The 23149-nt window shown below is 36.3% G+C and overlaps 3 protein-coding genes and 1 long non-coding RNA gene across 13 annotated transcripts in view; 2 read left to right on the top strand and 2 right to left on the bottom strand.

Moving 5' to 3' along the window:
- On the top strand, window positions 1-830 carry LOC136997318 (uncharacterized). The gene is made up of 2 exons (XR_010888118.1): window positions 1-480; window positions 711-830. It is a non-coding gene; the product is annotated as an uncharacterized lncRNA (long non-coding RNA).
- Sgf11 (SAGA associated factor 11kDa) lies at window positions 831-3204 on the bottom strand. 2 transcript variants are annotated; one of them, XM_012375618.2, is made up of 4 exons: window positions 2994-3204; window positions 2757-2860; window positions 2149-2401; window positions 831-1920 (listed from the first exon to the last, which is right to left on the bottom strand). In XM_012375618.2, exons 3-4 carry the CDS (start codon window positions 2363-2365, stop codon window positions 1070-1072), a joined length of 1068 nt encoding a protein of 355 aa, XP_012231041.1. In that variant the 5' UTR covers window positions 2366-2401; window positions 2757-2860; window positions 2994-3204; the 3' UTR covers window positions 831-1069. The 2 variants fall into 2 exon arrangements, with proteins under 2 accessions (XP_012231041.1, XP_012231042.1); XM_012375619.2 differs by lacking the exon at window positions 2757-2860 and having other exon boundaries at window positions 2994-3093.
- A 175-nt stretch (window positions 3205-3379) lies between these two features.
- On the top strand, window positions 3380-7619 carry RPA1 (replication protein A 70). Its single transcript, XM_012375616.2, has 13 exons — window positions 3380-3549; window positions 3613-3660; window positions 3965-4170; window positions 4251-4393; window positions 4492-4588; window positions 4697-4859; window positions 4959-5163; window positions 5558-5670; window positions 5752-5918; window positions 5988-6222; window positions 6579-6662; window positions 6746-6940; window positions 7107-7619. Exons 1-13 carry the CDS (start codon window positions 3520-3522, stop codon window positions 7227-7229), a joined length of 1809 nt encoding a protein of 602 aa, XP_012231039.1. The 5' UTR covers window positions 3380-3519; the 3' UTR covers window positions 7230-7619.
- A 696-nt stretch (window positions 7620-8315) lies between these two features.
- The window catches only part of Snap25 (Synaptosomal-associated protein 25kDa), a 45682-nt gene continuing 30848 nt past the window's right edge, over window positions 8316-23149 (bottom strand). For 7 of the 9 annotated variants that reach the window (XM_067347944.1, XM_067347945.1, XM_012375622.2 and 4 more), the window contains exons 5-7: window positions 20210-20327; window positions 19422-19695; window positions 8316-13734 (exon numbers count right to left, since the gene is read on the bottom strand). In XM_067347944.1, the coding sequence (XP_067204045.1) occupies window positions 13672-13734; window positions 19422-19695; window positions 20210-20327 (455 nt within the window). In that variant the 3' untranslated portion in view covers window positions 8316-13671. Of the gene's footprint in view, window positions 13735-15015; window positions 15921-19421; window positions 19696-20209; window positions 20328-23149 lie in introns of those variants that run through there. The other 2 variants (XM_067347947.1, XM_067347946.1) reach the window with 1 other exon arrangement.

The following is a 23149-nucleotide window of genomic DNA, read 5'->3' as shown; positions in this document are numbered from 1 at the left end:
TCCGAAATTTACTACCAGTACTGAGGGCGGTATTCATAGTCCGTTCTTATATTCAAGATCGTCTTAAGCACGAACTTATATTCGCTCTCTTCGTCAGACACAATCTATGTGTGACGAAGAGAGCGAATATAAGTCCGTGCTTAAGACGATTTTAAATATAAGAACGGACTATGAATACCGCCCTGAAAATCTATAGTTTACGTCACGTATTTTGTAGATTTTCAGTACTGGCAGTGAATTTCGGAACGCAGCTTATGTAACTTGTTACAGCAATTCGCTTGCGATCTAGTAAAGCATTTCTAGTAATTACTAGAAATACTGAGTGCTGTATGGTGTATTTTTAATAGTTTACTAAATCACATGTAAATTGCAACAAGTTACATAATCTGATACTGGCTTAATTTTCGTATATCGAATACGGAATAAATACAAAAAATAAAGATGATTGAGAATAGACGGAAGTGTTCAGAAGCACCGGAAGTATGTCAATGATGCTGTCATCGTTTCTAAATTTAAATCTATTTTAAATATTTTGCGAAGGGGAAAATATGTTAGATTTATTATTTTTTATTTGCATTTTATTGTAAATTTATTTTATTTTTGGTAAATTTTTACAGTGTTCTCATTGTAATTGCAATTATTTATATAATTATCAAAAATATAAACAAATTTATAAGCATGTCCAAACATATATATATATATATTTTAAGGAAATGCTGAACTGCCTGTCAAATTCTAGCGAGACCAACGAGTTCCAGGAAATCTAAGCCATTTTATCAAAACTAATGTAATATCGAAGTTAAATGCACTTAATAAATATCTCATCGATATTCTATTGCAATTTCCTTACAGTTATTTATTTATTCTTAAAGATGATAATTACAAAAGAACACAAGATGGTAAAAGACATTTAAGACTAAATATTATGTAAAGTTATTTTATCACTATCTAAAAATTTACATAATTTTCGAGTTATTTACAACACGTAGGAACATTATTGTACAATATTTCTTTGTTGCCGCCCTAGAATAATTCTAGATCGAGAAATAATCCTATAGCTCTCCTTTTCTCAGTCTCCCTGCGAAATTGGGGAACCGCGATCGCGTTTAGAGGAAGCCTTTCCTTTGCCCTTGGACTTAGTCTCCCGTTTCCGGCTGATCGACGAGGTCGATGTGGTCGAGGCAGAATCGGCCGGACTGGAGTGACTAGAACCCTCTCGATCCCATCGTGCCAACGCATCTCGTAGATTCTGACCGTCGCTTTCCTCATACGTGTCTACGTCGACTTGAAGATTGTCCTGGCCATTACTGCTGGATTCTAAATTAGCGCGTATCTCCTTGCGCTGATCGTCGGTGTGCTGCGGACATCGCACCGACCTGGTGCACACTTTCTTCGTGTGTTCGGATACAACACCACAAATTTGCATGAGCAGCGCTCGCTTATCCATAATCGACATGTTCTCGTAGTTTGACGGTGAGTTCTCGTTGCTGCTATGTACGCTGTGTTCGCCAGTGCCGCTGCTGCCAACAATGCCAGCTGTCTCGCCGTTCCTCTGCGAACTGCTACCGCTACCGCTGCTACCGGCGACACTTCCCTGTTGCTTCTGCTGCTTGCCCGAGCGTTTATTCATACCGTTGCGATCCTTACGAGGACGTTTGCGCTTGTTACCGCTGTCGTTGGTCATGCTCCAATCCACGTCGTCGTCGTCGTCGCTTAACATGCCGCCGTAGTTATTCAGATCCTTGGAATTGTTGGCAATACGAAGCGATGCAATGCGCGAACTATTCCTGCCCATACCCATGCACTTCTCCAGGTGGGTAGCAAATCTGCATGCAGCCACACCACGCTCACAATTCGGACAAGTGCATTCCTGTGACTTTTTCACTGGATGCTGGCCAAAGACATCCAGTCCGGGCGAATCTAAAATTACACATATATTTGTTACATTATAGCATGTGACATATTGATCATCTAAAAATAAAGTTTCTGAGAAAAAATAATATTTCTAAATAATTTCTAAATAATATATTATAGCGTCTAAATACAGAATTTTTCTTAAATTGTTAAAATGGAATAATTCAAATTATTGATAAGATTAAACGTTTATTAAAAAGTTAAATAAATAAAGAAAAGTATATTTTTACATACCGACAATGGCATAAGATTCATCATCTGGGATGCCTTCTTCGACATCAGAACTACCTGTCTTAGTGGTGCGATGCACATCAAAAACAAAACCCATTAATACTTCATCTAGCAAATCTTCATAGATCTCTTTTGTGGCTACCTCCACATTCTCTGGTTTGCTCATAAAATCCAAGAAGAGCCGATTTAGCTCTTGTATCCTCTCTTCTGTCACAGACATCTTTGTTTTGAAAATAACCAAGTTACTTGTTGCTATCTAAATTCCGAAGAAAAATTTTTGGATTACTTTTTTGAATTAAAATGTAGAATCCTGCTTACACAAAATATATATACTATTATACATACTATTGTAAATAAATAATTATGCTCACAAAATTAAATTCTTTTTTACACACATACCTAAAATTTTTAAATATAAATAAAGATTTTTATTTTCAAACTTTATAATTTTAAATTCAATTATAAAAATAGTCAATATTAAATATTAAAAGATAATACTTTTCCGAAATTTTCCTGTAAAAGAATCAACTCAGAAATTTATAAAAATATCTGTCAATAAAATCAAAGATTGAGAGTCTAAAGTACAATAAAAGAAGATATATTTTACCCACGTGTATTTTTATAGTGTTTAAAGTTTTATTAGAATCTTGCTACTTCTAATCTTTAGTTGTTATTAAGGCCGGACTTTCGGGACACCCTGTATATTAAACTTAACCTACAAAAGAACAGTGAAAAAATATAGAATTACTTGACCCAGCACTATTAGTATAAGACGGTAGAATATTTAATGGCAAGCAGGATCTTTCGATTGTTCGTGGAAAAAAAATACAGATTGATTACTCAAATACCTGATATTACTCTATTTAGGATTGTTCACGAGTGACAGCTTTGCGACATGCGCATCAAGCCGTGGCGTGGGTTCCTCCCAGTATTGGGAGAAGTGACGCCAGATTTGAGACGCAAGCAGCATGTGGGAGAGAATACCGTTCACTAGCTTCAGACATTAGAAAAAAGCAGACTACTTCTAATTTTTATCTTTAGGACGCCTTAAAGATGCCTTTTTTAAGACATTTTTTAAATACTTTATTTAACAATTTTGATAAAATCCCGACCAAAGTGGAGCGTTTAACATATATTTGTCTCAAAAAGATAAATTTTTTCATTGAATGTTGGATGTCGTATGTCAGATTACAGATGCAGTGTGAACTTTACATTAGACGTACGAAACGATTGCTTGCGGAACGCACGCTTGTTGTCGGCGGGAAGATCACGACTTGCAGCAATTTAGGTCAAACGTACAAAAGCCGCTTGTCAAGATTAAGTAATCTTTTTGTTCAACAAGATTTCTGCCTGTGTCAATAATAATCTGCAACCATGTATAAATTAACGGGAGGAGCGTTGGATGTAAGTTTGTCGTAAATATATCGTTATTGCGTTGTATTGCTCAACAGATTATAATTATTTCAGAAAATCATGAACGGCATTGACATTGAGAAACCAGTGCTTCAAATATTGGTAAGTGTTGTGCGGGATGCACATGAATTGTTTTTTACATGTTGTTTCCGTTTTTGTATCTTCATGATTTGAAGTTTTGAAAGCTATAAAATCTAACCTGTCTTTGCTCTTGTATAGAACAACAGTGTCATAATACAAGTTCTGTTTTTTTCTTAGACTATGATGCACATAAATCCACATTTATATTTTTTAATATTGTATTAACTAGCTTGATTCTTAATAATTCTGTGCTTGTGCTGATACTTTGGAGATGAAACTTCTACTTGTTTTGTGGAATAGAATTTCAAATATATTAATTTTATAGGGTTATAAGAAGCTACCAAGCAATACTAATAAACCGCCAACTGATCGGTACAGATTACTCATTTCTGATGGACAAAGAATGAATTCATTCACAATGTTGGCTACTCAGTTGAATCATTTAATAACTGACAATACTTTGTCTGAATATGCAGTTTGTGAAATATCAAAATATGCTTTGAGTTCAGTAAATAATGGTGGCAAGGAAAAGTATGTCACTTTAATTTACACATTAAAATGTATCGAGTGATTTTAGCCAAGAGTTAAATATATTTTATTAAATTTATTAGACGTGTAATGCTGGTACTGGGCATCGAGCTGATAGCTCCTGGCGAGGAAGTTAAATGCAAAATAGGCAACCCAACCAATGTAGAGGCAAAACCGGAGCCAGGAAATTCAAACCAACCTCACTCATCCACAGCTGCGCATCAAAGTAAGGGTATCATTGTTCTAATTACATTTAGAATAAATGTTTGATGCACTTTAAGATATTCAATGTACTTTATCATTAAATACAAAATCTTGTGACAGATGGTGCAGCCAAACAGGAAAAGAAAGTTTCAAATTATAATAGCTCTTCTGATATAGCCACTACACCAATTGCAGCATTAAGTCCTTATCAAAACAGGTAAAAAACTTGGTTCTGTATGAAATATAGATATATAGATATAAATCTGTATTTATAGATATAAGAGAATGTTGAAAAGAAACAAAAACAATGATAATCTATTTTTAGATGGGTGATCAAAGCACGTGTGACACATAAACCTCCGATCAGAACATGGAGCAATTCTCGTGGAGAAGGCAAATTGTTTTCTATCGATTTGATTGATGATAGTGGCGAAATTCGGTGCACTGCGTTCAGAGATATGTGTGATAAGTTCTACGATATGATAGAGGTATGTACAGTTATATAAATTTATAATTATTAATTACTAACAATATTAGTTTCTTTTTCTTATAAAAGATTAATTTGCCGAACGTTTTATTTATGTCAGGTTGGAAACGTGTACTATTTCTCACGATGCATGTTAAAGGCAGCAAATAAACAATTCAACAATTTGAAAAATGATTTTGAGATGACAATGACTAATGATACAGAGATTATCCCATGCCATGACAACAATGACGACATCCCGGGAATGCAGTTCGACTTTGTTCCCATAAGTCGAGTGGAACAAAAGGAGAAAAATGATATAATAGGTATCATATTACACTCATGAAATTAACTTTTAATTAAATATCAAACATTGATTTCCACATTAGTGTCAGAACGATCTTTTTTTGATCATGCATTGACATTCTAACTTATCTAATCTAATGTTATATCAGTTGTACGATCTGTTATTTGTCTTTTATCTGTTTTTTAATCTTTTACTATTCAAATATTAATCTACAATCTAAAATCTTGTGTTAACATTTTAAGATATACATATGATAATAAATAGCAATGCAAAATTTATGAGGAACAGAGAAGAATAAATTTAAGAGAAAAATAAATATAAATATTTAAGAGAAGAATAAAAAATAAGACACAACTGATGATTATAATCTGAAAGTTGTAATATTGTGTATATAATGGTGTTGCGTTTGACAGATGTGATGGGTGTTGTTACAACGTTCAGCGACGTGCAACATCTTCAACAGCGAAGTACTGGCAGAGATCTCACGAAGAGAGACGTCAACATTGTCGATGACAGTGGTGTAACGGTAAATAATTCACTAACGCGCTACACTTTAATTTTTTTGCTATTATAACCGAATAACTTCAAATTTTCTTTCATACATCAGGTGTGCGTCACACTGTGGGGAAAACAAGCTGAAGACTTCGACGGTTCTAACAATCCGATTTTGGCTATTAAGCAAGCGCGCGTTAGCGAATTCAATGGTGGGAAAAGTTTGACTATTTTTAATACATCCGTAGTCACGAAGGATCCAGATCTACCAGAAGCACATAAGTTTGTATAATCCAACAAGAATTGCAATTCTTTGTCAATACTTTATAAATATATAATTTAATTTGTCAGATTGCGCGGATGGTATGCCGCAGGTGGTCACGCGGAGACTCCCAAATCATTGTCTAGACAAGGTGGCGGTGGTGATTTCAACGCGCCATTGCACACCTTCCAGGAGGTGAGCGACGCGCGATTGGGTGATAAATTGAATGCCGCAGATCCATATACAGTTGTGGCAACTATTAACCTGATTCGAGTGGAAAATTCCGTTTACAAGGCCTGCCCTGTAGATGGTTGCAAGAAAAAGGTGAGTTGTGTATGAAATGGACATATTTAAAACAAAAATTTATCATATTCTGAAGATATATTCCGTATCTGCAACTATATGAATTGATTATATAAACTTTAGAAAGATAGAAAAGAAAAGCTTTTCAGGTAAAACAAGTTGCGATTAAGTTTCTTTGCACTATAAAATTCTGAGTGATTACCGTACTATTCAAGATTGAAGAAAGTTAAAAAGTATTTTCTAATGAAATTATGTTCAGACTTAACTCTTAGCGCGGATTAGCTTGATATCTTTCTCAGTTTTTTATTATGCTGTAGTATAACTATAGATGAAAATTAAGCTTGTGCGAATTATTATGAAACACAATTCAATTTCAGTTGATTGATCAATCTACCGGAGTATTCAGATGCGAGAAATGTAATAAGGATTTTCCGAATTTTTCATATCGCTTAATAGCAAGTGTAAGTATTGCTATCACGTCCTTCGTATTTGTTATTTGAATATTTTCTGAAATTATTTGATTTATTGTTGTGACGATCTTTAGATGAATATAGCGGATGCGACAGGCAGTCGCTGGATAACTGCCTTCAACGATGATGCCGAGAAGATATTGGGAATGTCGGCACAAGAATTGGGAGAACTGAAGGAAAACGATAATGACGCCTATATGCAGAAATTCGGCGAGGCGAGCTTCAAGAGATTTACGTTTAGCATGAGGGCGAAATCGGAAGTTTTTCAGGTAACTAAATCAAAGTGTATTTTATTATATCAATGAAATCACTTCCATAATTCTAATTTTTATAGCAATTTCATTTTTCTTTAAAATCGTAAAAGCCAATTGTATTTTAAACTAAGCATATTTTCTCTGAAATTTTCTGTTTCTTGACAATTTTTAAATTTTTCAGGATGAAATGAGAGTGAAACACAACTGCGTGTCAGTCGCTCCATTAAATTACAAAACTCATCTGACATATTTGATAGACAAGGTTTCCAAGCTGGCGCACATTGAAAAAGTCGATTCCAATTAGATAAGATATGATATATCTCGATAAAAAGATATTTTTGTTTAAAGTTTACATGTAGCGTGCGATAGTTTTGCAGTATTGCGATCACTTCTGTATTTTTCCAATTTTTTCGTTATATTATTATATTAAAATTGAAATTGTCAAAACAGTGTTTTCTAATGTAAAAAATGAAACCTATATATACATTATATGCATATTAAATATAATACATTAATAATATTATAATCAACTAACAATATTATTTAAAAATATTAATTTTTCTTTGTATTATGAATACGATATATTGTTCTTTTTGTTCACAGCAAGGTTATTAAAATTGATGTAAAATTTCTAATTTATATATTTTTCTAGCTGTAAATAATGTGATCGATCATAAAAATGATTTTCAGCATATTTCGAACTTTGTCTTTTTTAAATTTTCTGATCCTTGTTTTATTTCTCTCTTTAGATTCATCATTGATGCGATAGCGATGTAATATTCGAGTCATAGTATGCGAAATGCATCTTATTTTTTTTTTATTTTATGAATGCAAGCTATAGATATCCAAGCACGCGTCAAAGGTCAAGTGTGATAGGATCGTCACGCAAAACGGATACATATCTGTAAACAAGATCTCGTGAAAATTAATCGATTTTTGACATCAACATCGCCACAGATTGCAGATACTCTACAAGACTGACGCTCTGGCTAGAACTCTGGCTGATTCATCGGGAAATATAGAACTGCAACTAGCAAGAATTCACCTTTCACATTCCTTTATAAAAACCGTTAATCAAATTTTTGAATATTCGTTTTCAATCTATAAATTTGTACTATGTTTAAATTGATTGTTTGCACAAAATAATTTACGCTTTTGAATTTTAATCAATTCGTATGTCGTCTTGAATTTATTATGCTGTAAACTTTTGTTATATATATATCTTTTTTTTAATGCATAAAAATTCTATTCTGCAGATTCTTTAATTATTTAACGCCAACTAGATTATCTATAAGCTGAGTTTCTGATTTTGTAGATCATTGGTGATTTATAAATTCACTTAGAATCCTTGTGCCTAAACTATTGGTCTAGATGACCGAATTCCAGGGAGTTGTACAATACTTGATCGTTTATTATTTGCCAAGAAGTAAAATACACAGGCATTTGTTATAATGGTACTGCCGAGGAGAAACTTTTTACGGCGGTATCGTAAATACATCTAGCGACATTATAATCGGTACTAAAAAGAGAGAAGCTGATATCGTCCCGTTCTCTTCTTTTTTTTCCTGCTTATACCAATAAACTTTACAATTTACAAATGCGTTTTCCATGCGCCGCGATCCTCATTCTCATCCTCCCAATTTTTTTTACCGTCGCCGTTCTATCAGTCGGACTGCAATTCGAGTACCTCAAAGATTACGCTCCACGACACCTTGCACGTCTGCACGGTGGTCCCAAATATATTTGTCTCTCGCACATACGTGTTTCACGGTAAGTACGCGGAGAGGTGGCTCGCACCTCTACGCGTGTTTCTGAAGTAGGAATCGATCGACGGGACGAGATCTGACGGTTCTCGATCGCGAAATTGATTAATATTTTTCATCAGTTATGATTTTGTGAATTTTATAAAATCAAGGATCAAAGAAGAATCTCGATACGGTACAAGCAACAAAAACGATCGATTTTAAAATCATCAAGCTGTTATAGGTAAGAAAAAAATTGGTGGAATTCCAATTCGTAAACTTAATTAACTGTTTAAAATCCAGAAGCAAGTTTTATTCAATTTTGTCGTCCTGTCGTTTCAATTCCTGAGAGTATGTCTCTAGTCGCAAACCGAGGCCGCATATCATATCGCCGGCAGTTCCGCTAGAGATCTTTCGACAATCGTTTAGGAGATATGGAAAGGCTCCATATTTTTGTATACAGGGTGTTCATGGATTCGTCGAATATTATCTCAGTCACAAGGATCTGTCTCTAACTCGAAGCGAGGAGTCATCATTCGCATCGCCATTGACTCATTAGCTTCTTTTTTAATCGAATTAATTCACCAAGCAACAGAATGTGTTTTGAAACATGTGTGTATGTTGAATATTCCGTTGTGAAAGCAATTAATCAATGTGTTATTTTGAATCTAATCTCTTTACGCATTTCAATGCCTAAATGACTAAATCTTTGTCAATACGTTAGAAAAGAAAAATACGTTCTTTATCTTATTATTTACAATCTTGAAATCTAATTCATTAAAATATTCTAATTAAGGAATTATTACTATATATAAAGAGAATGTGTTTTCCCTTGTCGTTTTATTTTAATCGATTCCCGTCGCCGCAAAGACACTCGACAGTCACCGGAACACCCTATACATTTACAAAGAACACGGTTTTCATCTCAACTTCCGGGTTTTCTTCCGTTCTTCACGCACTTTTCATCCCTCGACACCGTTATTCTCGCCCTCATTATTCTCTCGTACAATTCCTCTTTCGCTCTCTCTTTCTCTCTCGCTCTCTCACATACATACGTACTCTTTCTTACCTCATCCTCCGCATCATCCGTTAACTTTAATCATTGTGTCTCTACTGGTTCGCCTACCTATTTTAATTGCCTGTCTATACATTATCTGCGTGTACGTGTGTGTGTATGTGGGTGTGTAGATGTTCAAAATGTACGCGTTTATACCACACAGACCTGTAGATTCGATATGACTTTTAATCGTTCGGATAGGGGCGGGGCAGCTGAAGAAGAGGGCAAGGAGGGCGGATAATACTTGTAAAATAAGTACATAAATCTCGCAATAGGCGGTGATAAACAGTAACGACGAAGTAACAAGTACAATATTGCTCGATCCCGTATTATATTTATATATTTATATGTATATATATTTATATCTATTTACTCGTTTTTTTTTTATTTATATATATATAATATATATATCATGTAATAAAGATACTCCACTCTCTCGCTCGATTAAAGTAGCCTTTTTTTCCGACTCTCGACTTTTCTACCAGGAGCTATTTAAGAAAGGGCTCATCGCGCGTTCGCTCCCTACACGGCTATGTATACATATGCATAAATATATGTATATATATGTATATATATATATATATATATGTATGCAAATAAATGACGTATGTATACCGACCGTTCCGCTTCCGTCGCATTGTCCTTTTCAGCGATGAAAGACCTCGGGAGTTGATTCTTTTCTCAACGAGAGTACCGAGCGGCTTTTCAATCTTTAATTAATTTATATATATATATATATATATATATTGTTAATTATATATTTAATATCTTTATAATCAAATTGTGAATTGAAATTTCGTTGAAAGGGGACTCCGAGATCAGTTAATGCAAATCATCTGCTTTCAATAATTAATTATTCGACATTTTTAATTGAGAAAGAATCGATTCCAAATCGGCCGGAATCTATCGTTAAAGATTGATGCGGTTGAAACGGAACAGCCTGTGTATATACATCGTCCATTTAGAATTATTTAAAATTTCTCTCGACGTAAGTGATCACTATAGGCCTAATGATCTCGCGTCGTAGCACATGATTCTCGTAGCACAATCTCTCCCTCTCTCACACGCACTCGGGTTTTATATTTTCTCTCTCTCTCTCTCTCTCTCTCAAACTCTCATAAACCCTTTCACTCCTCTTATAGCACGTTCGTCCGGCGAAGCGTCCAAAGGGCATTTTTTTTCCCTTCCCGAGAGAAAGCAAAGGACAAGCGAAATCGAAAAGGCTACGCAGTTATTTGTGCTCGATCCTTGTTGGCCGCGCTGCTCGAGACCGACACCCCTATTTATTCTGCATCATCTCCACTTGAGATGATTCAAGAAATAATTAACAGAGAATGCCTTATTTATTTAATATTAATTAACTCCTTTATTATCGTGCAACAAAGCGGTTCCATTCGCGTCTCTCTCTCTATCTCTCTCTCTCTCTCTCTCTCTCTCTCTCTCTCTCTCTCTCTCTCTCCGGGAGTACAGCGCGCTCAAAGGAATTAAACGCAAGACCACGCGGGTAACGATCGCAAGAACCGACTACTCTAGAACTGTATAATTTGTAGAGAGTTAAAAACTAGCTTAAAATTTATTTTTACCGAGTTAACCACTAAAGGATACTTTAGCCTATGCTGCCTAAACATTAGCGATAACAAGAAACGCTCGCTAATATAAGAACTTTTCCGGTCAACGATGAAAAGCGCACCCAGGACCGTCCGCGCGGAGGATATCGATTCTCGGGCAGCGACATTAGCCATCTTTACCGACCTCCTCTCCACATCGTACGTTTTAACAAGGTAGGTACGTCGTCCTCGCGTAAATACAGTAATGTACAATCTTTCTTTGGAGTTAAACCTTACTGTGATCTCGGCGCGATTGGCGCAAAAGGGGAGAATTAAGGGAAGAGGGCCTGGGCAAGGGGGCAAGGGGCGGGGGGCGGTTTGGGGGAGGGGGCGGGCGAGGGGGTAGAGAATAACACCTACGCTCTACGTTTGTGTCGAATGTGAGTGGAGTTTTAAAAACGACGAGAGAAGACCTCGCTCTATCTACAGCTTCAGCGATTTTCTACAATTGTGTGGTTGAACGCGTTCTCTTCGTTGCTTCGATCACCTCGATACAAATATTTTTTTCTCCCGCTGCCACTGCTTCTTCTTCTTCCTCCTCCTCTGCTCGTAACTTCCCTCTTCTTCCTCGTCCCGCTCCTTCGCGCGCGCGATTTCACTCCCTTCCTCCTCCAAGTTGTTTGTCTATCGACCTCCACTTTTCGAACGCGGATCCGGATGATGACGTCCGGACGGTATTCCCGAAATCGAGATCGAGTTCGGGGATGCGTACAATTGATTTTCTCTGCTTTTTTTTTTTTTTTTTTTTTTTGGTCAAAGGAAACAACGAGGCCCTCCGCGCTTGGGAGATTTGAGGGAGGGAGATTAATGTGTCGCTCCTTTCGCTCGTAAAGTGATGTGTTATCGCTATATTGAATTGGCGCTCCGTAAATTGTAATCGGAGACCGGTAATATTTAATAATGAGACAATAAATAAAGTTTACACGAGTACTCGGAACCGTCTCGCTAAGGAGATAAGTGTAATGATGTTTGTACTATGATCTTGTTCCTTCCTTTTTTTTTTAATATATTTATATTTCCAATATAATTACGTTCGCGATCTCCAGAGTCGACTGAATTGAGAGGATTAAAGTAATCGCTGCATTTAATCTCCAGCATGTGTGTGTGTATATATTATGTGTGATCAACGAGATATATATATATATATATATTTTTTAATTTAAATTCCACCGTTAATTAACGCTAAACTCTGTCGGCAAAGAACGAAGCTGCTCGCTTTTAAAACCGGATATCAAGTATCACAGCCCCGTCTTTTAAGCTACACGATACGCGACATTTTACGCCTCGCTAGAGAAAAATTCCATCGGCACTTCGTTGTGATCGGTACAATGAAGCTGCTGGTCTCAAATTAAATTTTTTTTCACCCAGCTTTAATTGCCGATTAGCCGCACCGCTGCTCGAGATGTTTTTGTTTCGAACCAGAAGCTTCACCGGCGGATTATCGCCGCCGTAAGGACAAAGAGTCTACTTCGGAGATTAAATTTAACTTCCAGTTGCAGAAATGGACTGACGAGAATCGAAGTGTTCCAGCGGAAATTAAATTAGATCTGTCGCTGACGCTATAATCAGGAATTCACATCGGACACTCGGAGATTTTAAAACAAAAATCAAATTTAATCTCCGGATTTTTTCGTAACGCGCTCTTGCGATACATCGGTATGTTAACCCTAAACTTGCAAAAGTAAACTAAGAGCTAAAAAGGAAAAGTAAAACATACTTGTATTGGTAATAAATGTTTCAAAGTTATTTATTTATTTATTTTTTTCTTTTAATTTCTTCAACTGCACCGTTAATAAAGTAAATTACGACGAGTGTACTCTTCACTCACATAACTTAAAAAGGATAATCAGGATAACGCGAATGTCCAAGAGGCATCTGAAAAACTAGAAACTCTTTTATACAAGTCGCTTCACGACGACTTTTAGACATTCGCGTCGTCAGCAACATATAAATTTTCAATTTACATTATTTTCTTATTTTATCTACAAAAAGAGGGGGAAATCATAATATCTAACCAATGAGGAAAACTGCAACTCGCGTAATCTTGCAGGACTCGCTTTCAAGTTTAGGGTTAAACTTAAATAATATCGATATCGAGCTAGATATCGATAAACGCGAATATAGAAAAACAACAAGTGGGCGGACGCGTCTAACAAACGAAACGCGAGTAAAACAGACCGTGAGCAAAGAATCGAGTGGACTGTCGGGTGTAATTGTGCTGGTGTTGTTACTGTTGTTGTTGCTGTTGTGTTGTTGTTGTTGTTGGTGGTGGAGGGTGATGGTAGTGATGCTCGTGGCGGCCGACGGGGTGCGGGTGGTCGACAGAGAGTGTGGGGCCTCTTACTTGAGTAGCTGATGGGCTCGCTCGTTGGCCACCTGTATCCTCGTCTCGTTCGACTCGCCCTGCGTGTCAAAAGAACAAGAAAAACAAAAACGCAATGTCGTATGCGCGAGCTTCTTGCTGGTCGGCGTCGAGGGTCCGATCGATAAGTTGTAAATCGGAGTCGAGAATTGACACCACGGTGTGATTTCCGCTTTAACGTCAGAATTTAATATCGCAGACGCGCGATCTGTACACAAGGATCTGAGAAAGTCGTGAGATTTCCAATCAAATTTGATTTTCTTCAACTTGTAACACTCATTTTATTTGTTGCAAATTTTGGGTTGGCCAAGTAATCTTTTCGCTTTTCCAAGAAAATTCAAACAAACGTTTTTTATATACAAAGCGAACACTTGTTTTTAAATTTCCTTAAGAAAAGATTTTTTTAGTCAATCCAAAAATTTGGCTAAATCTACAAATTATTTTACTGCAATTTCAACAAGTTAATTTTTATTTCACCTACAAAACGATGATAGTTTCACTCAAAAAAATACATTTGTTAAGATTGTTATTTTAGCAGCGCAAAAATTTGTATTTCTACAAACAAACTTACTTGCAAACTTACTTTTCTATTTTATCAACAAAACAGATTTTGCTATAATATCAAAGAATCGGTTATGACAGCAGTTTGATCCAAAGGCCATCTTCGAACCAAAGGCAGTCTTGCTGCGATAAAATTCTTTTTCCGATTCTGAAGAATCCAAGTTTTCCGAAAATCTCAAAACTCATTTCTCAAGTTCCTTTGTGCTTGTTATGACATTCAAAAATTGATACGGCTGCGAATATTTTTTCTTTTTACGAGGCTTCGCGCGATCCAAAGAGAGATGAGATTCGCATGCTCTCTTCGTGGTTCACGGCGTGTTAAGCGTGTTAACCCGATCGACCCCGGGGAGCATCGGAGCGTAAGCGACGTGAACGCCGTCCCAGGGTTCAAAGGTTTCAACGAGAGGCATTTCGTCGTCGTCGACGTCGTCGTCGTTGTCGACAGCGACGGGAAGGACGACGAGCGCCACATTCACGATACAATCACAACGGGAATGACAACACGTGGCGGGTCTTAGCATACGTGTGTACATGAGTGATGACACATCTCAGTGCGATGCATTACCGCCCGTAATCTCGGTACACCGTGCTCTCCTCTCGCAACAAAGTCTCCATTAGGACAAAATCAATCTTAAGCCCGTTAATCAAGTTGAGTGCCATTTCCTCAAATATTACATTTACATCAACGGAGCTTATTTGAGAAAATTCAAGATATGCAAAGTGTCCGCGATTTTAATTTTAACAATGGATTCTCTGATAAATTTGTTTTTTTTTTTTTTTTAACAAAAAAATGTCGAAACGCCAATAATTTCCGAGTTAAAAAATTGAAAGATTTTTGTGAAATAAATTTCAGAAATATAAGCAAGAAAATGATATTCTTCTATCACGAAAAATCTAGAGTAAGTCATTTCCATCGCACTCTGAGAGCACTGTGCACCGCGACTATCGACCGGTCGTTCACTGTATATATCGTCATATATCTCGGAAAGCTTGGTAGTGGTGGTAAGTAGAAGTGGTACTCAATTGGTGATGGTAGTTTCGTTGTTGCACAGATTGCTTGCAAAAATCGGATTGGAGACAGCACGCGGGTTGGTGCTCGAGCGACGACGAGAAAGATAGAAGAAGGGCGGAGGCAATGGTGGATCATCCGCAGAGCTGGGAATATTCGGATCGCTCGATATTCCGAACGTTTTCAACATTATACACTCGAATACAATGTTATATATGTTTCCGATTATTTTAATAATTAAATATTACTATACTTTCGGACGTAACGTCATTATAACTAACACAATATTCACTTACAATAATCACGTATGTGGGTAATATCATAATATTTAACTTGTTTAACAAGTTAACATGCAAATAATTTGAATTTAATATCTAATGTTTAACTATGATGTAAATTTTATGTTTCGATATTTGATTCAACACTTAATTCGCGCCGAATAATCCCAGCCCCGATCGTGTGTATCAGGCCTTTATATGTATACACGTAAGTATGCATATATAATCTCCATTTTTTTTTAGACGCATCTCTGTGATATGCAACTTGGGGCTCGGAGGAGGCGGATATAACGTGGAGACAGAGAGAAGACGCATTTTACTTGAGCAGGGCGTGCGCACGTTGGTTCGCCACGGCTATCCTCGTTTCGTTCGACTCGCCCTGCGGATTATCAGTTCGGGTTTCGGTCACAGTGTGTGGTGTGGATGTTTGTGTGCGCGCGTGTATTCCGCGTCCATCAGTGGTGCACAGTTTCTCGTGACTGGATCGAGTCTTGCGGTTTCGCACGAGGTTTAACCCTCGACATTATACGACATTCAAATTGGCTCGTCGGATATTCGAGCAGACTTTATTCCCGTGTTTTCTCTGCATTCGTTATAAAGCAGTTAATTGATATTACGTGAAATACGATCAATATTTTTATATTTATAATATTACACAATGCAATTAATGTTATACTTAAGAATAATTAATTGATTTTAATGACAATCTTGAGAAAACTTTAATGAAATATGACTAAATTCATAAAAAAAAATTGATATTTAATTACTATCTTGTTTTTTTACTCTTTTTTTAATTCTCTTATATTTTTACGATTAATTAATAAGTTGTCCGAGATTGTGCACCACTATGATACTCCGTTAAAGACCATAATTCTTTTTTTATATTGAATTTTTGTAATTATCTGATCGATTGTGTATATTATACGTGAAAAATATACGACGATATTTACACGACACAACAAAAATGATTAGAGATATTTTAGAGTTATACTTTTATTTTAGATATGGCCTTTAAAGGTTTGACGTTTCTCTCAAACGATCAATATTTATCATCGATATCAGCCGTACTGTCGAAGAGTGGATATTGCTAGATAAGCAAAATTCGAAGAAAGACGTTTAATATCGGCAGTGTTGAGCTGCCGAAGAAAAAAATAACGAAAACTCATTAATTGGAAAAATAAAGTAGAAGTAGGAAAAGAGGAAATAGGTCGCCGGAAAACTGATAAATTTAGTCTCGATAAATATCAAAGGTTGGAGGGTAAATGTTGATGCGTCTAATATCGATTATTGATTTGGTGCGCGTTTAATTCGTATTAATGCAAATACTGTAAGTATCACACACGATTACGAGTTATGCGAGACGTTCGAATCGAGCAATTTGAATAACAGCGTTACAATAATTACAGATAATTATTGAAATGTTATCACAAAATGTGAATATATATTGATCGTTTGAAGAGCTCATTGTAGTCAGAAAATTCAGCCTTTTTTTTTGTCTAGGACCTACACAAAGGACTATGATAAAAATTCAGAAGTGACACACGGCACGGGTTCTCTCAATCTTCTCTTCTTTTGAAAAAGAATACTTCAAAAATAATTAAAATAATAAATTAATAGACAGTTATACTTCCTTTATTTGTTCACAACAATTTCACTTAGTTTTTAAATTGTATTCTGACTCGAATAATGTCTAATTTAATGATTAAACAAATTAAACCGACGACTGTATCAATCTCATTACAATTTTAAGAATTTGAATTAAATTATAAAATTAAAAAATTTTGTTTTTTCTTTTAATTTGCTAAAAATTTTTTTATGATATGTCGAGAACCCGTGAAAAGTATTATTAGTTCTGGCAAGAGAGAATTACGTGACAATAGGCAGAAAGAATAGAAACAGAAAAACAGATAAATCTGAAAGCGTGATTTAGACGCTTGGGTGGTGCATAAAAATGCAATTGCGTTAAACACACAAGGCAGGCTGTGCCCACAGAATGTGATTGAAGAATAACACAGGTGCGACCGAAAGAATAGGTGTCGTAGAGTAAGGGCGACGTTTAAAGATCGGGCGAAAGGGCTAATTGTGCGATGCACGTGCGTAAAACATGCAGTTTCGCGTGGCAACGAAAACTATTGCAAAATCTTATCTCTGAGGATTTATAAAATTGCGCGTTCGCAAATGGCAATTCCGATCTCGCTGAAACTTTAATCCTAAACAGCACAAACAGAAATCTGTCAAAGTCTTTAATTACAAAAATTGTGTAAATTCGTTATTACATTTCTGTAAAACTCTATGTAATTATAACAAAATAAATAAATAAAGTCAAATTAGCAAGAAATTGTTAGACAACAAGAGTATAAAAGATAGAAAATTAAATTTCACTAATTTTTTCAAATTTGTTGTCTATATTCTTTGCATCATTAATTTAAATCCACTGTTCACAGCTATAAGCATAAAATTTTAAACTCACTTGAAGTTTCAGTATACATATATTACATTGTTTAGGATTAAAATTTGTTTCTGGAAGTGCGACAATTGCGTTGCGCAATTTGGAGGGTTTTTTTTTTGGATTAAACGTGATACACACACATGTTGCTTTTCAGATATCCTTCATTCATAAGAGCCTTCTCTTATGAATACGGAAGACGACGACGGGCGTCATCGGGACACCTGCCCGAATTGGGAATACGTGATGTGCAAAAATAGGAGAGAGAGGAAGTAACGTATCAAAGATAGATGGGAAAAGGAAAGAAGAGGAAAGGCTGATGGACACATAAGAAAGCGAAAGCGACGACGAACGTGATGTGCATCGCTCTGAGCTTGTGCATTGTGACATTGAAGATCGCGCATATATCGAGACACGTGTCAGCTCATCCCATTTTAGTCGGGTACACATGTGCAAACAGTTTAGACCATAAAATTATCTCAGTTATTCGCGACTCATTAAATTTACATTCTGTACATATATTTACTAAAGAAACACACGCTTTCCTAATTCAGATAATTATTCAATTAAGAATTAATTTTTTTAGACAAAAAGATACAACTATCTACTCGAAATTCAATTAAAAAAATAAATTATAATATAATTAAATGCAAAATTGTGATTTTAAGAAATAAAAAATCTAAGGATTCAAAGAACGATAAATTTATGTCCTTGACAATTTGAGAATGAAAGGTTTGAGTATACAAGAAATTTTCGAAAATTTCCGTACATTTTTAAGTATAAAGAATCTTTAAATTTTAATTTTTCTGTACTTGAGTTTTAAGATACTTCATCTTGTACATTTTTTACTCGAACAAATTTTGATTCATCAGACTAATTCGATTAAATCGCGCAATATTTGTTAATGACACTGTTCGCAGCTGTGTACCAGACTTACGTAATCCCGTCGACATACTAAATCACTTTAGATTTATCGATTTGTAGCTTTACATAACAGCTCTTGGTTCACACAAATAAATAGAAAATATTCTTAATATATTAACAGTCTATGAAACCAGTTATCGTTTACATTTTAAACAGGCATATTAAAAGCTGTTTATATCAAATAACATGATTGAAAGGAATTTTTCACCCTTCATTCTTTATTATAGATTTTTCACAGGCTGATTCTGTCAGCTTTACTTTGAACACAATTTGTTAATTATCTCACACAACAAATTTGAAAAAATAGAGTCAAAGCGCGATAAACGCATACTTCGCTTCGGCTCAGAGCACTTCAATTTTTCCAAGGTTTCATCCCTTCGATCAAAAGCCATAGTATGTTGACGAGCGTGACGACGCGGATCGCCGAGCGATTTTAGAGCCATGCCAAGTCGGCGGTGCAGCATGGACACACCGGTGATGCGCATTCACTCGCCATTTCACCTCACTCACCTTGCGATTGATCCTGTCGATCTGCCGATTCTGATTCTCGAGCTCGCTGCCCATGTCGATCGCCATGTTCCTCAGATTGCCGATCATCGTGTTCACCTGGCCCATGTTCTCCTCCATCTCCCCCTCGCGCGCGTCGTTCGTGATCTTGGCGATGTAACCGCTCTGCGGCCCGAGACCGTTGCGGTCGTCCATTACCCGCTGCGGCTGGTTGTTCACGACCTTGCCGTCGTCGTTGCCCTTCCACGTGCCCTCGTCCTCCTTGAAGCTGGCGCCTCTGTGCGCGCAAGATCGTCGCGCGAGCGACGCGAGCGATTAAACCGGATCCCGGTGATTAAGTCGATGTCTCGCGGAAAAATTTACCGACTAATATTTAGCGGACAACGAGAGACATCAGTTTGAAAATTGGACCCTCAAGCTACAATCCGCGTTTGTGTGACACTCGTAATTCCGTGGATTCGTGAGAGCTTGTATTCAATTTGTATTCGAATTAGTTCCACATAGATAATTCATTATTCTTTTAAAAAATGACGCAAAATAATTTTTTATTACGTCAAAATGGGTGCAAGATAAATTCAAATAATCCCTTAATCTTTCTGTATTAATATTTTACTCAATTTAGATAATTTATCTCATAATGTGAGTTAAATTTATCTCTCAGCACATTTATAATGGAGAAGAATAAATCATGTAGATTAACAGCAAAATTGAGAAAAATATAAAACAAGGGCAGGGACTTAAAAAAAAATGATAGGAGAGAGCAAAGGGATGTTAAAATAATTATGCCATACTTGTTACAGGGAAGAACGCAGAGGCCGCAGCACTTTTCCATTCCAGTGAGATTCTTCTCGGCTTCTCTCATGTCGGCGTTAATCTGGTCCATGCCCTCCTCGATTCGGTCCAGTTGTTCTGTTTTGTTGTACAGGAGTAATAAAGTTAATCAGTCGGCGATAAGAGGATTTTCATTCGTGAAGATACGAAGGGGAAAGGGCAACCACGCGAAAAAGATCGTTATCTCTAATCAGGAGCTATAGCAAACGCTCTAAAAGCAAACTAAACTAAATCTGACTTAGAAGAGTGTCTACGACTCTGTTGACAAAAGTGTTCTACATGATATTATGATCAAGCTTCTTCGAAATAAAAACAAGCTTTAACCCTTTGCAGTGCTACTTTTTATTTATCATACGCGTAAGCCTTTTTCCCCCGATATTTAACGAATATTATTAACTAATTTTCTTTTCATTATTTTAGCCTGTTTTTATCACAACGGCAAATTCCCAGAAAAGAAAGGATTTGATCGATAATGATGTGTTTCGATAGAAGAATGATTGCAAAGTGAAAAGCCACCGCAAAAAGTCTGAAGCTCGACACGTGTAGCTTTAAGCAGCTCGGAACTGTCGGGGAACTTTTACTACATAACAACGTAATGTAATCAAGCGATCGCCGACTAAAAAGGCAAACGAAAGCGCGAGTGCATTGCCCAATCCTCTTTCGTTATCTAATTTAATCTCCCCGGGAAATAAGCGAGGTTCGCTAAAACCCTCGCTCGAAGGAAAGAGGCGAATTTTGTCTAATCGATTTTCGTCTCGTTTTCGTGCAATATCTATATTGCGAATTACGAAATTCAGAAATCGAGTCTCTGCAAAATATCCTTGCGCAGAATTTTGATAAAAATTCCCAAGTTTGATTACTCTTCCATTTCTCAAACGTTTATCGATACAAAGACGCTCCTTTCCTTCTCCTTTCAAGCTGCATTTAATTTTATATTCTACACCGGAAACTCAATCGAGCGGTTGGACGGTTTATCAATGGAATTTATTATCCTCAATAATCTTTAATGACGAATAAAAGATGAATCGCTCGTTAAAATACTTATTAAAATACTTATTAAATAGCAGCATACGCGCGCATTGATTATATAAGTAACTTAATTTAATTCACTTAAGTCATCAGTTTTATGCATTGTATGCAAGATACTCGTAAAATTCTGCAATTATGAAGAACATGAAATATATATAAACTCTGCTAAATACATTTTGCAAAAATGATTAAAGATTAAGCATTTTTTAACACACAAAACAAAAATAGTAATAAAGAGGTTAACTTGGATCACTTTGACAATCAAGAAAAATCAAATCAAGATGAAGCAAAATTAAATGCATCGTTCTCCGAGCGCCATCGGCGTGGAAAGACCGGGATGAGAAAACATCCGCTCGATGGAGCTTCCGGATTCTGCACAAAGTAAAGTGCAACGAAAGCGCGGCAGTTAAGCGAAGAGTTCCTACATCGGGTGAGTTGCTCTGTTATGTGCCTACCGGATATGTGCAGTGAGTTGGTTCCTCACGGTGGATGGTGAAACTCAGCTAAATGTACAGGGTGTCCCGAAACTCGCACTCGCTACACGTTCTTTGAAAGTTCGGCGCAAATGCGATGAAACTTTTCCGAATATCTAATCTCAGCACTTTCAAAGTATGCATATGCATATCTCGAGAAATTTCACATCGCAGTTAATGAAATCTTTCTCAGTTACCGTTTCGTGGAAATATTTAAATATAGAATACGTATATATTTGAACGCATATTTAAATCCTTTAATAATCTTTGAATTGCAATTTTGTTAAATCTGTACAAAATTACCCGCGAAGCAAGATATGCAATTCATTTGCGCCATTGAAGTTTAATTTGTCAGAATTTGTTTCGACAAATTAAAATTTTACCGGTCTCGTAATAAACCGGATATTATTAATTGCATTATAGAGAACCAAATTGCAATTTCTAACCGTGTTATATCACAATCGAGTCTAAAATGGTCAAATTATTCATACACGAAGTTCTGGGACACCCTGCATTCACGCAATGCCCACAAGTTTCGCTACAGTACACGATAGACACGAGTTTGTCTAAAAGTATGGGCGCGTGGAATACAGACATATTCATACTCGACTAAGAGTGCAAGCGATATCGTTGTAATACGAGTAGAGCGGGTGTTCGATTTTTTTGTGGATATACGCGCCGGTAACGAGATATACATCTGGCTAAACAGCAGAGGCCGGATTCGCGGCTGTTCGCTTTGCATCGACTGCTGCATCTCGAATGTTTTTAACTTTTCACGGCGCAGGAAAGTCACAAAGGCGAAAAACCGCGAAATCGCTCCATAATGTGCTTTCGTGTGAGGTAAATATAAACGCGATTACACGCGTCGTGGACTGTCCGAGGAATGCACCGCGAAATGCTGTACGCGACAATGTTGAAAACCTCGGTTACGTCTGTTGTCCGCTTGTTTTGTTTTTCTCTGTTTTCTGTAAAGGTTCGCGTTTGCACCACACGATTTTTGGTTGAAACTATGTAAAATCCTTTTACTCGCGTAAAAAAATTATTATATTGATAAATTCTTTCATAATCATTAAATCTAAATCATTCATCCTGTTATTTCATTATAAATTTGCTATTAAAAAATTACCAGGAGCATCTAGAAAAATAATTAACGAGCAATCATTGATTTTCGTGAGTGCTATTGTGAGTAAATTAATATTTACGAATTATTTTCTTAAATATTTTATTGTAGGAGCTTTTTCTGGATTCTGGTGCAAAGTAATCTTGTCTGACGATATTTTTACCTGTTCTTTTCTCTTTTGTGCAGACGTGTCTTACTCTAAGTACGAAAAATATAAAAACACGTAGTCTTTGATTTATAACGTACGTAAAAATTGATAAGTGAAGATGGTGTGACTT

The sequence above is a fragment of the Linepithema humile genome, chromosome 1 (assembly GCF_040581485.1).
Source record: "Linepithema humile isolate Giens D197 chromosome 1, Lhum_UNIL_v1.0, whole genome shotgun sequence".
Lineage (NCBI taxonomy): Eukaryota > Metazoa > Arthropoda > Insecta > Hymenoptera > Formicidae > Linepithema > Linepithema humile.
The sequence above is the reverse complement of the archived record's forward strand: the minus strand, read 5'-3'. Positions and strand labels throughout refer to the sequence as shown.